General features: G+C 37.1%; 2 protein-coding genes across 3 annotated transcripts in view; one reads left to right on the forward strand and one right to left on the reverse strand.

The window, feature by feature from the left end:
- Positions 1–102: 102 nt before the first annotated feature.
- LOC137405372 (FAD synthase-like) lies at positions 103–7,880 on the forward strand. Of its 2 annotated transcripts, none has more exons than XM_068091606.1 (4): positions 103–235; positions 1,447–2,463; positions 4,017–4,136; positions 7,461–7,880. In XM_068091606.1, the coding sequence occupies exons 2-4, from the start codon at positions 1,454–1,456 to the stop codon at positions 7,870–7,872; spliced, it is 1,542 nt and encodes a 513-aa protein (XP_067947707.1). In that variant the 5' UTR covers positions 103–235; positions 1,447–1,453; the 3' UTR covers positions 7,873–7,880. The 2 variants fall into 2 exon arrangements, with proteins under 2 accessions (XP_067947707.1, XP_067947706.1); XM_068091605.1 differs by having other exon boundaries at positions 139–198.
- A 22-nt stretch (positions 7,881–7,902) lies between these two features.
- LOC137405371 (cleavage and polyadenylation specificity factor subunit 2-like) overlaps positions 7,903–16,831 on the reverse strand; it is a 61,627-nt gene continuing 52,698 nt past the window's right edge. The window contains exons 12-20 of the mRNA XM_068091604.1: positions 14,516–14,625; positions 14,161–14,358; positions 13,432–13,561; positions 12,507–12,638; positions 11,905–12,042; positions 11,575–11,655; positions 10,736–10,847; positions 9,613–9,809; positions 7,903–8,321 (exon numbers count right to left, since the gene is read on the reverse strand). Coding sequence (XP_067947705.1) covers positions 8,229–8,321; positions 9,613–9,809; positions 10,736–10,847; positions 11,575–11,655; positions 11,905–12,042; positions 12,507–12,638; positions 13,432–13,561; positions 14,161–14,358; positions 14,516–14,625 — 1,191 coding nt within the window. The 3' untranslated portion in view covers positions 7,903–8,228. The remainder of the gene's footprint in view (positions 8,322–9,612; positions 9,810–10,735; positions 10,848–11,574; positions 11,656–11,904; positions 12,043–12,506; positions 12,639–13,431; positions 13,562–14,160; positions 14,359–14,515; positions 14,626–16,831) is intronic.

The raw sequence follows: 16,831 nt of genomic DNA on the forward strand, positions 1-16,831 counted from the left end.
GTATAAAGAAACGCTCGATCAACAATCTCCTCGAATTGTCCTTTTTTGTAGTCGCAATATGAGTCATGGGCGTGCACTTTTCCGCTTTGTTGGTCCCCGTCACATTTTTTAAGCTTTAGCGTGCGGCAAAAAGGTTTGGCCGACTACTGTTAATTAAGAGTAAAGTATTGAGAGATGATAGCTTCTCAATATTGAATGGTATGTTTTTCTGATGTATGCAATAACTGTATTTTGTGTAAGTATAAACATAAAGCTCATTGTATCACGAGAAAAAAGTTAAGTTTTTTAATGACTTTCTCTGCGGATGTTCCTTTTGAATGGTGCACCTAGAAGATCCAGTATTTAGTTCTTCACCAGAATTCATACAAATGATAGCCTTTTCAATTAAACCCAATTTCCTTTATTTACTGTGCAGTTTATTTCCTTGTGATTTTTAGTTAAAACTGGAGTAAATAAGAATATCATTGTTTGATCATTGGCCTAAAAGCGGAGTAGAACTAGGTTTGATGCTAGCAGGTGCGAAATAGTCACAAATTTTGGAGCAGCGCAAACATTTGAGTCATGAACAATAAGCTTACAACACTATTGTCACGAAATTGAGGTTTGGCTGCACATGACTAATACATGTAGATGTACCATTATATGGAGTTTTATTATTGCTCATCTTTGCTTATATTTCTGATAATTTTATTTGTGGACTAGCACATTGTGTTGTTTGTGGATATATGGCATGGTTTGCTGTGACTACCGCATAGTTTATTTGACTATGTTTCTATGTGACCTCTGCATTATTCATCATGCGTTTCTCATGACTACACGATTGATGTCAAATGCACATGTCCATTTAGGAACTTTCTAGATGCTTTGCTTTCATTTATAAACAGACAGCGCTCTGCAGTAAGAATCAAATCCTTTTTCAGAAGTTATTCGATCAGGTTGTTTGATATTTTGCTGAGACGCTAGACGTATATAAATTGAATTACATTCCTGCGACAGATTAACGTTGTTCATCTTATAAACCTGGTGACAACGATGAGCTTTTGAAGTTTATCGGTTCTAAGTCTATGACTAGTCTATGTTCTATGATTGCAACTTCTGCGTATTATAATTTTCATGTGATCATAAACTATGTAGCTGGTTGCACAGAGTTGAAATAGTCACGACTCTCGTTGTCCACAGATGCAATAGTCAAAAATTCTTGTGTTCAGGTTTAAAATAACAACATTCCATGGCTTTTAGTTCTCATAGTAATATACAACAGAGTCATACATGCACTAGTGATTTTGGAATCTTAATCCATAACCTCAAATAGCAATGGGTTGTATTTGTAGGTTGATGTCCTTCTGGCATATATTTGGGCTATTTATCAACGGGTCTGTTGTTGTTGAAGTTTTCCACGTTGCGTTTTTACTTTAAGGTATAAGTTGTGCTATCAACTTTTTTTAGACGAGGAATGAATATTCTGCTCTCTAGATTTCCTAGCAGAAGTGGTAGCAACATCGGACTTGTGAGACTGCGGGCTCTTAGAAAACACATGATGAGTTCTACTAGTGGTTCGAAAACAGTAACTGTTGGGCTCATCATAATAGGCAATGAGCTAGTGAAAGGGCAGGTGCAAGATAGCAATTCTTTCTATATGTGCCAAAGGCTTCACAAGAAAGGAGTTCAGGTGAAGACGGTTGTGATGGTGCCGGATGATTTCAACATGATTGAACATTATTTAAGAGAATTTTCGAGTAAGTTTACTTTTGTACTTACTTCTGGAGGAATTGGCCCCACCCATGATGATATCACATTTGAGGCAGCTGCAAAAGCTTTTAGAGATGAGATGAAAGTTGATGAGGCCTTGGAGAGTATTTACAAAAATTACTTCAAGGAGAACTACACAGAAACTCACAAGAAACTCTCAACTATTCCAAGGATGGCTTCATTGTTTCCAAATAACCAAGGTTTTCCAATAGTGCAAATGAGGAACATATTTATTTTACCGGGCGTGCCTCGATTTTTGAAGTTAGCAATTAAAGCTGTAGAGGATCATATTGGAAGCTCCGCTGTATCAGCGGCTGGTCAGACGGTGTACCTAACACTAGATGAAATGAGCATAGCTCGAAAGCTTAGCCATGTTGCGCAACAGTTTCCAGAGGTAACGATTGGCTCTTACCCAGTTTTTGACAACAACTACTACAAGGTGCGAATCACCTTTGAGTCATTGAATTCTGATATTGTAGAACAATGTGTTAGCAAATTTAGGCAAAGTTTACTGCCTGGCGTCGAGATAGACTACAACGAGAATCCATTAGACTCGGCGAGTCACGACTTGAAAAAAATGTTGAGGACAGAGCTAGAGGCTCCCCTTACAGAAGCCATGTCCGTATGCACTGAGGCACTAGAGCGATATAAGTTGGATGAGATATGCATCAGCTTCAATGGAGGAAAGGACTGTACAGCGCTACTCCATATCTGGTTCGTAGTGCCTGATGTTTTAGCAACAAAGATGTATATTTGTACCAGTGTGGTTTGACCAGCTGGTGTGATGAACTGTATTGACTGTAAGGGCACCAATGTTACCAGTTGACAAACCTAATTGATAAAGACTATCTAGTATTTACTTTATTGACTAAGTTTTATTTTATAAAATTTTTCATAGTCATGAAAAGGTTATAACCTTGAAAAGTCAAACATGCTTTTTAAATCTTGGGATGTGCTTTAGAAGTTGTTTATGGTTTAGGTGATACTATATCAGTAGCTAAACTCAGAATGGAAGTTGTAAACATTTATTTAAAGGGGCCTAGGATCAGCACGTATATATTTTTAGTAAAAGCATTGTTGAACCTCTCTATTGGTATTAATTAAACCCTTGAAAAGTTCCCAAATTCCTCAAACTGTCTCAGGCCTGGACATTCATTTCTCAGCTGATAATGTCGCCGTATCATATTCGTATTACACATCCTATCAAACAACTATTTTACCTTTATATGCAGACCTGTTTAGAGGTTACGGTCTAAATTAGCAGTAGAACTGGCCTGTACTCACCCTCTAGATATTTATGATGTCTTCAGTTTCAGAAGCTTGGGTTTGCTGATGACTCTTCTCAGGATGAAATTTAAAATATATATAATATTCTAAGTCTTTTATTGCTGTTTTATATATGGTTTAATTACAATAGTAAAATTTAGCTTTGGAATTTGGTGCCGTGACACTCTCTAGTATCTACCCGAACTTCACCTAGTTTTTCACCTGGCCTTCTGCTGATTACTATTATTAGACTGTGCTTGCAAACCATACTTATCAGGTATACTTGGTTAGGTTTCTTTCTTTTACAAATTTAATGCTTTTTAAAAGGAAGTAAGGGATGATGTAACAACGTTTAGCCATCGAGTCTTTAGTTGGCCAACTAGATAATTAGCTCTACAGTAAAAGCTATGATAGCTTCATGCTTAAGTCAGCTGAATGAGTACAAGCTGCTCAATGAGGGAGTTGTCTGTTCCATTATCATTTTTGCCAAAGTTATTGGCTTTCTTGCTGTCACAGCTTTAAAGAGCACCTTTTTTTGGTGAGAAAAAATATATCGGGATATATTTGCCATTTTGTTAAAGATCACTCAAGTTCAGTTTATTGGAGGTCTTCATTTTTCATTCGGAAATGTGCTGCGTACTTTTAGTGATTTGAAAGACCTATATGTACTGTCAAACCTCTGGAAATGAATTTAATTCATTTTGAGATTTTCTTCCTATGGCGAACCCTTCATATGCTGAAGCAAGTATTCCCTTGAGAATGGGCTGAATTTTGTTTAAACTGTTCCACCGCCCCAGAGCCTAGAATAACTCCTTAATAAATATTGCCGGTAAATCCACATAGCGTGCTGGCTAAACAGGATTCACGTTCTGACACATAGAATTGCTCACCTCATAGTTAGACCAAGGACCTAGTTTCTTGGTGTTCTATGGACTATTTGTAGTTTACTGAATTTGTATACTCATGCCTTTGGGTGTTTTTATTATTTATAAATATTGTAGGTACGCAGTCGCTAGCCAGCACCCTGACTTTGGTAAAGAAGGCAGTCTACAGGCACTCTATATACGGAACAATGAACCTTTTCCTGAAGAAGATAAATTTATAGAGGAATGCATCAACAGGTGACTTGCATGTAATTCTTTTTTAGCATAAATGACAGCCAAAGACAGGTTATTTGTTTGCATTACCTGCTTGACTATACATTCATGCATCTTGGTTTTGCAGTTAATTCTGTAGTGTTAATGATAAAAGTTTTGTGAGATCGTGTGTCAGACGATGTAAAAAGATACAATATTTCTGTTGATGGGCTTCTAATGCTAGAATGTTTCACAGTTATGGTGCTGAACCATTACTGCGTTAAGTAGCATTAAAATTAGGCTGTAAGGAGCAGGTGGTCATAAATTTATGCATTAGCAACTCATTTGTATTATAAAGAGGGAAATTTTGACTTCTTGGAAAGGATTCAAAGTATTTGTAGCTCGTTTGCCTTCTAGTTAAATGGCTCTATTATTCAGATTAGCAGAAACATTTTTTTTAGATAAGGTACTTGTGAAAAAATATTTTTCATTGTTGATGAAATATTTTAGTCTCTCCGATAACAGCTATCACTTTTCACTTTTTCTTTCATATCTGATTATACATGTAGTTAATTCTCTGATTCTGGACTGCCAATGCAAGTCATGTATTGCTTCCAATTACATTGCTTTTTAGCAGGTTTTCACACAATTCTTTACAAACATAAGAGGCTTTTACTGTTTCGGCTCTTTAACGGCGAGGGTCTTTTTGCCAGCTGATGTTCTTACAATGATCCAAACCATTTTGTAACATTACAAAAGGTGAACTTTTAATACAAACTTATAATAACTGGGAGATTCTGTACATTTAAGGATGACCATGGACTTTCGCTAGGAGAAAATTAAAGGCAGCAAAATCCATGGCATTCACTGAAATTTACCACAATCCCCAAAATAACTTTTTTGTAATAGTTTTTTGGCGAAGAGACGGACATACACGTTAATAAGTTCGTATTTTTTTTGTATTTTGGTAACATGATAGAACCTTCATTTAGTGGTTATATAATTGACAAAGTCATAAAATGGATCAAGTCGCACTTGCTTTGCTGCCAAGGGTAATTTTGGAAGCCAATAAACATCCAGACGTATTTCAAAGTTGCTAGTGTTTCAAACCATACTATTTTTATTGTACCAATATGTAACTCTATATGATTTATAAATGTGTGTAAATTAGTTTGAAGCTTGTGAATGCACACTCATCTCATGTCTAGTCAATGAATTTTTTATCAGAGAAAAAAACTATTTGGACAGGTAACATCTACATGTATACGAATTTAACCAGTGATGTTTTCTACCTGTAGGTGCTTCTTTTATTTTTAGATACATTTATGACTTGGGCCTACTTTATGTTAATTTCTCACTTACATAGCATGCTGAACTTAAGGCTGAGGCTAGAATTTCATTAAAGGTTGACTTGCAACAAAATTCACATTACAGTTATTTGGTATCATAAGGTTCACCATGTCTTACTCTGTTGTGTTGTAGGTGCCAAATATGTGGAAATGTGATTACAAGATCTTAAAAGCTAAAAAACGAACAGTTAATCGCAGCCACGCGAGACCGCCGTAGTTTGGATTCTCTTTCCAAAACGGCTCAAATGTGACGCAGCTGTGAGAGATGGTTTCTGTTTACACTTTCACGCAACCATATTCGTCGAAATATTTTCACAAATATACTTCACGCATTCAATAAAACCATGTCTATTGTTCTTACGCGTCTGTTTTATCGTCATTGTAATGCTGTCGCTTTTAGCAGTGATATCTTATAACTTACCATAAAAATTCATTTAACTTTTTAACCATACCTCGAAGGAGTACATATCATTGTCTGGTAATCATGACGAAAATTGTTGCAAAAATTATTTGCGAAGTATTGGTTCACATGATCAGATTACGACTGGCTGATTAGACCAGGCCGGAACAAAACTGTAAATTAGCGAGCATCTATATTTGATACGGGGTCTTCGGTAAAACCCGAAGTGTTTGTCATAAACTAGTACTACGGTAAGTTTTATATTGAGCTTTTTATTGGCCTTTCAATTCACGTGAGAACATACGTGAGAAGACGATAACCAAACTTCGTGGCTACGTCATCGAAATAAAGCGATTCCAATCTACCGCGGCTTTTCGTTTTTGAGCTTTTAAGAGCTTGGAATCACATTTCTACATATTTGTCACTTACAACACAACAGAGTAAGACATGGTGAATCTTTTGATACCAAATAACTGTAATGTGAATTTTGTTGCAAGTCAACCTTTAAAGCTAACTAGTTTTCTACAAGTAGTCTAGCTTGAGACGCTGGCAGCAGTTAGATATAGGAGTCTAAAGCCAGGCTGATGATGACTTTGCATATTAATTTGCATACTCTCTAAGCAACGTTGACTCACATCAGCCATTCTGTTATACTGGTCATGTAAACATTAGGTTAACCACAAGTGTACTTATATAACAACATTCTTCCTTGGCAACTCAGGCTATGAGAAAGTACAACACAAGATGACTAACTTTTCTTAGAATATGAGCTAGAACACATACTTAATGCTTATACTTGTGTTCATTTGCCATTTCTCATTTAGTTCTACTAGATAAAACAAGTTTTTTGAAGTGGCAAACATCATCCTTGTCTAGCTAGCATCATTGCTGTCAAATGTACCCAGCGTGCTATACTAGCCATAAATATCTTTAGGATAAAATTTTCCTTTCTTTCCGTCTGCCTCTACTATTTATTATGATTATGCGTGAATTAATAATTCTTCAAAGTTCAACACATTTCTGTTCGAATAGGAAATGAAAGGCAGACGCTTGATTCAGTTCAGTTTGGATGCACACCTAGTAGTAGCACTTTAGTTGCGAAATCATTCTAAGCATGATGCTGTATTTGTCATTTTCTCCCCACAAAACAATTCCGAGAGCACAACTCCCATGTGCAGTCATTGTCATAATAGAAATGAACTCATTGCAATTAAGAGTCTTGATAATTAGGTATTTTCAATAATTACTTCCAAAATTCGGCATTTTCAATTACTCAAAATAAATTTTATATAAACCGCCCGAATTCTGAGATTCACCGAATTCATAGTGTAATAGATAATTACGACTGTTAGAGTACAGGATGGCTAGGACGAGAATTGCAAATAGGTGTAGAATATTTAAAAAGTAGTTTAGAAAATTGTGAAATTCAAATAATTTGAGCGGAGCTACTTAGGGATACGCAGCTATTGCCATATCTCCGATAAGCGTAACAAATTATGCCATGGCCATCAACTCCTGCGATCATGCATGGATTTAATGACGTAATATCAAGTTTTATATAATTCTGCTTTAGCTGTAAAAAATCCACTTCGACCTTTTTATAAGATTTTCTAACTGTAGGTATGAACTGACTATCATGAAGTTCACTGGAAAAATCAAGGAACAGTTGGCAGAGATGAAACGTCAGCACCCAAATATAAAGGCAATTATCATGGGAACCCGCTTGACTGACCCACATGGGCAACATCTCACAGCATTCCAACCAACTGATCAAGGATGGCCAACAGTAATGCGTGTAAATCCAATACTTAGCTTCAGCTACAGTAACATCTGGACATTGCTACGGGGCCTCAGTTTACCGTATTGTACTCTCTATGATGATGGCTACACGTCGCTAGGCAGTGCCAGCTCAACTAAAATGAATCCAGCGTTGAAGTACGTGGACTCAGATGGAACTGTTAGGTATAGGCCTGCATATACACTGACTGACGGTGAGCTTGAAAGAGCTGGACGAGGCTCTCAGCCAACATAAACACATGTAGACATTGTAGCAATTTTAAAACAGGAGTTGTCCTCTTTCATGACTACTTGATAAGGGAAGACAGAGTATATTTCCCTATTTTGTTAAAGTATAATAGGTGTAAGTACAAAGTTCATGATTTTCCATAATGACCAGTGTTGAATTTAGTCGCTTAAACACCGACTAATAGCAAATCTTATTGGAGTTGTCCTTCCTTGTTTATTACTTGTTAAGAGTAAGCTCCAAAGTCGAGTTTGTACAGGATGCACTTTATATTTACATTGCCAACTGACTCATGCAGAGATCATGATAGGCATTATATATTACAAATGAAATATCAATGAATAAAACTGGTGAAGAAGTGAATGCTATACTATAGCATATTGGCTATACAAGAGATTTCTAACAGCGTAGTAGACTTCACAGACGCATCCCTCGAGCTGTATTACTCCAGCCACAGTCTGTAAGATGAGCGTAAGACAAGCTTAAAAATTTAAACAATTGGATAGATGTGTTTTCTTTCAAAAACTAGTATAATTCTATTAAGACAGACTCACTAGCAATTTTTTTGCTACCAAACAGTATGCATACCAAACTATTTTTATGAATGTGTAACGTCTAGCTGAGTTTACAGTTAGCCTTAGCGTAGCCAGTTTTAATACGAGCTAAATCAGCTAAATCTTAAGCGACAACCTTAATCAAGAGGCGAGAATAAATATTTGTCAGTATTAAGCAGTTTATCTGAAAAATTCTTGAAATACTGTTTAACCAAGTATAAAACGCCAAAATTTTAAAAATAAATTATACTAGTCCTGCGTGGTACCTATATAAACAACGCCTTATTGTCCAAATAAATGTTAAAAGCTCAATGAAGACACTTCGATCCAATTCAATTACTGGATGGAGTAAAAGCTCACAGGCTAAAATGAACTCTAGATTCAACAGATCAAAATAAAACAAGAAATAGTTATTATAACTTACTCCAAAACTAAACTACAAATAATAAAAAGGTTTCCTAAAACCATCAAAGGAATGCTGTGCGATATTTGACAAGGGGATGTAACTTTGCTAAAGTAACTAATTTATATCTGCTTACCGGCCAATTATTACTGGGACCCCCAACCAGTTGCAAATATAATTTGATTCAGTGGTTTGAGTGTGCTTTACAAGTTGCTTTGCATTCAGTTTTGATAAAATCATTTCTCTTGATAATAATGACTAGCAAAGCATCAATTAAAATAAAACGAAACATTTCAGAGACTTCACTTCCTTTCAGAGACTTCACTTCCGTCAGAAGAGACTAAGAGTTAGGCACCAGGATGAATCCCGCACCCTTAATGAATACATATAAAATATTTTCTGTAATCCAAAAATCAGCCATGCAATATGAGATATCTGGATCTAGTTTGCTTTTAGTGAGACTCAGAGGATTAGAAATCTGAATACCGATATCACGATATCTGGGCTGGATTGACTCCGGTATTTAAAATCGTGGCATCTCAGCTAGTAACCATCAACATGCATTTGCACAAATTGTGCTAGCAGACAATGGCCACTAGTAATGTAAATTAACTTTAATGAGTAGGTACATCACTTAACAGATGCATTAAAATTGTTTCCTTATGAGATGTGCTAACATTCATTTTTTTTATTAGCTGGATGTGCTGATTGTTTGCCTCGTACTTGCCTAGTGCATCAGCGATTCAATAATAGTTTTACATTATGCAAAAGGTGTGTATAACAGCGACAGACCTTTTTAATAGCGACCAAGTCATTGACAATGAGGGCTCCTTTGTTGAACTCAGCCTGAAATCCTGCCTTGACTAGTGCCTGCTTTAGATCAGCAAGCTTGGGTTCATTGAAGAATATAGCCTTATGAGGAGGAATACGGCTTGCAGGCAATCGATTAAGGGACGGCACTACATCAGCCTTCACTGCGGCCTGTTGAGCTAGAAGACCAGCAACAGCATATATACTGTATTGTTACATCACAACTGTATTGTTACATCACAGCTGTATTGTTACATCACAACTGTATTGTTACATCACAGCTGTATTGTTACATCACAACTGTATTGTTACATCACAACTGTATTGTTACATCACAACTGCACTAATAAGCGCGAGCTGTCAGCGCTCACAGTATTTTACTCTCGTCTGCAACTGTCTACAACCATGTTTGCTCATCTCATATGCACATATCTACACATGTAACACATGTCTACAGTTATTCATACATGTCCACTTACATCTACACATGTAACACATGTCTACAGTTATTCATACATGTCCACTTACATCTACACACGTCTAAACATGTCTTCACAAGCTAACAAATGTTTACCCTTATCTACACTTATTTGCACTCCTATACATACATGTATCTATAACCACAATCTGTTTCTCATCTACTCGTACAACATGCCAATAGGCACAAAAACCATCTGTTTAATTACCAATGCGACTAGCACGATAGTGAAGGCCTGTTTTCTAAACAATTTCCTACACTTTATTTTGTTTGAACCCATTTCACTGCATCATACAGACTAAACTTAGCAAATAGTTAAGTTTTATGAAAGAACATGGTTACACCTTTCATTTCAAACAAGCCTAACAGATGTAAATATATAAATATACTATCTCTGAGTGCTTTACCTACCCTTGAAGCTCTTGAATGGCAAATATTATTCACATATTTTATACAGTGATTGGTCGTGAATAGGGCTGAACGACGTCTGTCAACACTATTCATTTTAAAACAACAAACATGTAATCGGAACTGAGTGGCCCATCACAGACAGACTCGCGGCTAATCCTCCTTACAGGATAAAAATGAGAGAAGACAAACCCAGAGAGAGTACAAGGCAGGTCCTACCTAACTTCTCTTTTAACTCAGTAGCTCTCTGCAGTTTCTCCTCTTCCGACAAATTTTCATCGTCCTCATTTGTAACATTCTCATCAGAAGCGGTTACTTCTGGTATTTTTATCTGTAAGAAAAGTGCAAAGCGCAATAGCCTTAACTACTGTACTTTTGGTATCAATAGTAGATATTCATGACCAAGTAGCTAATCCCAAGGCTATCTAATAGAACTATTCAATGATAAATCATTGAACGAACGCCAGTCAAAAATGCCATCAAAAACAACACCATTTCGAAAAAGCTCCCTTTATGTTTTTCCAAATTCCAGAATTAAAATCTAAATAGCTATTCAGAAACTCTCACATTTCTACTGCCCCTTATTACTCTACCTGCTGCTCCTGATTACTCTACCTGCTGCCCCTTATTACTCTACCTGCTGCCCCTTATTACTCTACCTGCTGCCCCTTATTACTCTACCTGCTGCCCCTGATTACTCTACCTGTTGCCCCTGATTACTCTACATGCTGCCTCTTATTACTCTACATGCTGCTCCAGATTACTCTACCTGCTGCCCCTTATTACTCTACCTGCTGCTCCAGATTACTCTACCTGCGGCCCCTTATTACTCTACCTACTGCCACTTATTACTCTACCTACTGCCCCTGATTACTCTACCTGCTGCCCCTGATTACTCTACCTGCTGCCCCTGATTACTCTACCTGCTGCCCCTTATTACTCTACCTGTAGAGTTGCTAATAAAGGACAGACTGCTGTCTTCTATCTCAGGCTTTTGTATAAATAAAAAATGTTTGTGAACGTAAAACCGAGTGAAATGGATAGAAAAGGCCATTTACCTGTCCATCTACCCAGGCAAGTTCTGCTGTAGATGTCTTTGCAAACTTTATTTGACTGATGAGTGAATCAATGAGCTTCACCTGCAAAATGAACAATTAGATCTCTTTAGGTGATGTAATGATTTTCTCTCATGTGCATAAATGGCTATGCCTGACCGTAGAGGAAACACACCCACCAGATTCTGGACTACGAATAAAATGAGGTCAGAAGGTTGGTCAGCAGAATATGAATGTAATAATTTATTATTTAGGGTTGAAGTAATGGTACAAGAGCGTGTGACAGGTACTGTACAATGTGACAGGTGTTGTAGAGTGTGACAGGTGCTCTACCTGGAAAATGTGACGCTCCATTGTGGCGTCTATGGTGTCTCCGATTGCAGGACTGAATACCTCACCTAAACAAACAGAATTCTCTTGGCAGTACTTGGCTAATGACATTGTTGAGTCCTTGCTACCATGAACTAATACCTGCAAAAGAGGCCGCCAGTAAGCATAGAGAGTCTAAGCATGAGTCCGAGTTGAATGGCAGCAGTACTGCCATTACCAACTGCTAGCACAAAAATAAACAATGGACAGGGCTGTTCGATGAATTTTTCTTTGATAAAATGTATCAAATCTATCATGTAACATTTGACGACTAATATTTAGTAGGTTCTTGAATTAACGATTTGCTTGTTGTTTCAATTCACCAAAAGCAACAAAGGGTTGTTGAGCAAAACAGAGAGCTCCCAGCAACCTACTAGTAGATATTCAGCGGACCACAGATACACAGCCCACTAAGAGCCCGGTTCGTGCCACGCACGAACACTACAAATACTCAACCTACTACAGCTACAGAGTACTCAGTTCATGACAGGCACCTTATACTCCACAATCCATTACAAGCACTTGAAAGAGCAAAACTGACCGGAGCAAGCACAAGATTCACTCACAAGTTGCCGAGGTTTGATCTTCTCAAGCAATTCCTTGATACTCTTGCTATCAGACCTGCCTTCAAAGTTGATGTAGAGAACCTTGGCGGCAATGTGCACGGTCTGTACTGTGGTTACACACTTGGTAGGTATCTACAGAAACCGTGTTGGTAACAGTCAGCTGGTGTCATTGGGTACTAATATGGATAACTCCATCTACATGTAGCGCATACAATAAGACACGCAAGAAATCCTGTCAGCCAGTTAAAGATGAACTTGCACAAAATTTCAGTAAATTTTATCGGAGAGTATCGGTATTTTTCTATCATTTATGGCTGTGTTTGATGTTTGAGATGATCTGGCTGCCAGGATGTTTCAAGATTAAAGTCAGCAAAACTTGGACGTGGTTAAAACGCTTAGATCAACCAGAAGTGTGAATATGACATCTATAGTTGCAAAGCGACCGAGAGAATAGAGACGCATAACGCTGCAACTTTAACGTAATAGCCGATACCTGCTATAACAATGATTGCAACTAGTGACATCATTTCGCATGTATTTTTCTTCCGAGTGTTTTATATGCGATCATACTTTGTTGATTTTGATTTGGAAACATCCTGGCAGTCAGATCACCCCAGACATCAATAACAATCAATTGCAAGTGATAGAAAAATACTGACACCTTCTGATACAATCTACTAAATTTTGTGTAAGTTCATCTTTAATGATTACAAAGCATCTTACTGCGTGGCACCACAACTGAAAACCCCTTAGTTTCTGCAGCTTCTTTCAATTACACTTGGTATAATAATAACCTAGGTAGAAACATAGAGCTACATAGACTAAACTGCTAGCTCAGTAGCTACTAGGACTATCAAGAAACAACAGCGGGTCAGTTGTTTTCTAACCCTCAAATAACAACAAGTCAGCATTCATATGTCATCACCTCATCCTCGACGTGCTTTTCTGGCTCAGGTTCCACCTCCATGACTTCCTCTATTCGGGTTTCCGTTTCTTCACTAGCCATCATTTGAGTGTCTACTAACTTCACATCTGAGAAGTTATACTCCTCCAAACTAAATATAGTGAATGTATAAACAGAACGCAATCCAATACTCCAAATTCACAAATGCTAAATTGTTTAAATGGTGTACGCTAAGAAACGAGATCTGCCATTAAAGAAGTTACCGCGAACACCAGCACCTTGAATATTAGATAAAGCGGAGCGGAGCTATACATGTACACACTTGTTGACTAGATTTTATACAAGTGAGTCGTGTGCACATAGCAGAATGAGTAGAGCAAACCCATAGAGAGGTTTGGCTATCTAGCCACAAATGGCGGAGTTAACAGCTGAATGGCCCTTTATTGCTGACTATTACAGTAGGCTATCCGCTAATGTCTAGAAGGTAGACAACCCTAACATAGCCATTGTCAAATACTACTCTCAAATGGCATAACAATAAACTAAATGAACAGCACTATAGGTTATACGAATTATAAAGTGATAATTAACAAAATACGTAATAACCGGATAATTGATAATAATTATAATAAAATAACAACTACAGAAATGGCAACAATCAACACATGCCACAGATAGGTAACATCTTTACCAAAATTGCTGGAACATCTTCTATAGCATTTTTATTGACTAAACCTTTGAGTGGCTCACCTGATGATCTCGCCATAGTCGTCCCACTTGAGTACTTCCTCCACATATGGAAACATGGGAAACATCCTCTTGGCCTGCTTGAAGAAGCCTGATCGAGACTTAGCCTGGCTGCTTGTGAGTAGCAGGTCATGTTGGTCTTGTTTCTCACCCGGTATGTGAGCCTCAGGTTCCTCGTCTGATATATCTGAGTCAGACTCCCTAGGAGAGAGCAAAGTCTAAATAGAGCGCTACTCGCGAATAAAAAGAGAAAGTCTGTTGAGAATCTTAACCCGTAATGAACGATGGTCAAGCAAGCAAATGGCATTATCAAAATATTTCTAAAATTAAAAACTAAAATGAAGGGAAGTAAACTAACTCTAAAGCCTCGCGCTCGGCTTCTAGCCGCTGCTGTTCCAGCTTTTCCTCCAACTTTTTTTTCTGATACACTTCCAACTCCTCACCATCTAGTTTAACTCTTGCTTTTACCTGCAACATAAACAAATATTGCATACCTGCAGCATTGACAATTCTGGTGAGGGTCAGAACAGCAGACTAGATACTTGAGCACCCCAATTTGCCTGAGAGTTACGAGGGCAAAGAAGTTGTTTTACAGTTTCAAAGCTTCGCGTGAAGTAAAGTACTAAATTTTTAATTATATTACAGATTTCTGCAGGCAGATCTCAATGAAACAGAAAAGTAGATCTTATGCCATGGGTTAGGAATAAAAGGGCAGTCAAAAACCTCACAATAACTTCACAAACGGCTAATTATCGAACAATAACTCTTAACATGATAATCTGTTTCGTATTTTATCTGAAAGTTTCATCAATACAAAATTTATAGGAGTTGTTCACCCTCGAGGACATGTCCCAGTCTGTAAATGCTGACCAGTATTTCATACTATTTAGACTTCGTGCACCAGTGAATAGCAAAATAAAACTATTCAATCTTTTCAACAGATTTAATCCTTGTATTAATTACTTGGTAATATTGAAACCAGTATGTCAACATTACCTAATTTACAAGATGGTATATACCGTAAAACCTCTAATTTAATGCCAACTTTGATACTCTGACGTACAGTAGAAGCTCCTATAACATATACCTCTTATAACGCAAAATCCAGACAGCGTAAAAATTTTATGCAAAGTTTTTACTTCCTACTACGTAACAAATTCCATATAATATAAAATGCTAAGTTGGGCGAGTTCTCAAATTCTATTTGAACGTTAATCTATCTCGTCGCACTTGCGAAAGCAAAAACGACGTGCATATAGCCTTGTACCTACATATTATATACGTATATAACTTTCGCAACAATCTAATTCGTCGTGATCCATCCTCAGATGTGTCGACAAATCATAGAATAGGGAAGCTGCCCATTGTTCGTAAATACAAAGGCGATCGATTGGTACAGATGTTACAGCGTCGGTCCACCAATCTGAATGTTACGAGTTGGAGTACCGTCGAAAGTTCTCTTTCATCCTAACCCTGACACCTGGATACAGATAGTCGACGGACAGGTAGTATCGCTTTTTTGTGAAATATTTTGTTGTGTTGCTTTCTTGTGTCGACGTATGAAATATTTGTTATTAGTTTTACTTTGAAGAGTACACATTGCTGTTTAGAAAAATAAGCAAATCGTTGTAAATGAGCGTCGAAGATATGAGCTCCCCATCAACATATTGTAGAATTACCGCAAACATGGTCTACAAAAACCAGTGAGATTGATCATAAAAAGGAAAAAAGTTGTCCGTGCAAACTAATAATGCTGCAGTTACGGGACAGCCCACAAATTAAAAGAGGTTAAGTAAAGTTTTTCCTTTTTGTAAGCCCGAAGGGGTGAGTTTGGAAAGATTTTGGAACGGATTAAGTAATTTACATGTATTTTACTGTTCTTATAACATAAAATCTGTATATCGTAAACATTTCTGAAACGGATTATTTACGTTGTAAGAGTGCATACTGTATGTGAAACATGGTTTACATTTATGATGGTGTGTGAACAACTAGTTTTAGGCTAAAAGTTGTGCTTAACGTCCATGAGACTAAAAGTTTATCATTATTTTTGCGAAATGCAACGTGTACAAGTTTTGCTCGGCTAAAAAACTGTTTGGACACTAATATCAACTAGTTCAGCAGTGCTGAAGAACAGTTGAGGTCAGAGGACATTGTAGAAGGTATTAAAAAACCAAAAGAAAATGAAATGATTTCGCTAGTTGCTTTCACTCGGCTTTCGTATTGGCCGAACGAACGGTGCAAATGTTTTTGTTTCAAAAATGTTAATTTTGTTTCTCATGTATTATAAGCATGATTTGTTTATGTTACTTGTTCCTGAATATGTATTTGTAGCATTTGATAGATTATTATGTAACTTATAAATTTGTAGATTTATAGCATATTATTTGATACTATCCTTACAGTTATCTTAACTCGTCTTACAATGGATTGATGCTCATAACTCCTCTTTGATTTAGTTGAACAGTTTTGGCTGCAAACTGTAGCGAACATATCAGTGAGTACAATGAGCTTTCATGCAACATTGTCAAATATACAAGTGTAGTTACATGTCATATTGTAGTTATAAAATAAAAATATGCCTTCAAATTTAGAATAAAATAAAAAAATTGAAAGCGCCAACAAATTGGAAAGCAGGGCACAGGCTATAACATCATCGCAGACTATTACCAGC

This window comes from Watersipora subatra, chromosome 9 (assembly GCF_963576615.1).
Source record: "Watersipora subatra chromosome 9, tzWatSuba1.1, whole genome shotgun sequence".
NCBI lineage: Eukaryota > Metazoa > Bryozoa > Gymnolaemata > Cheilostomatida > Watersiporidae > Watersipora > Watersipora subatra.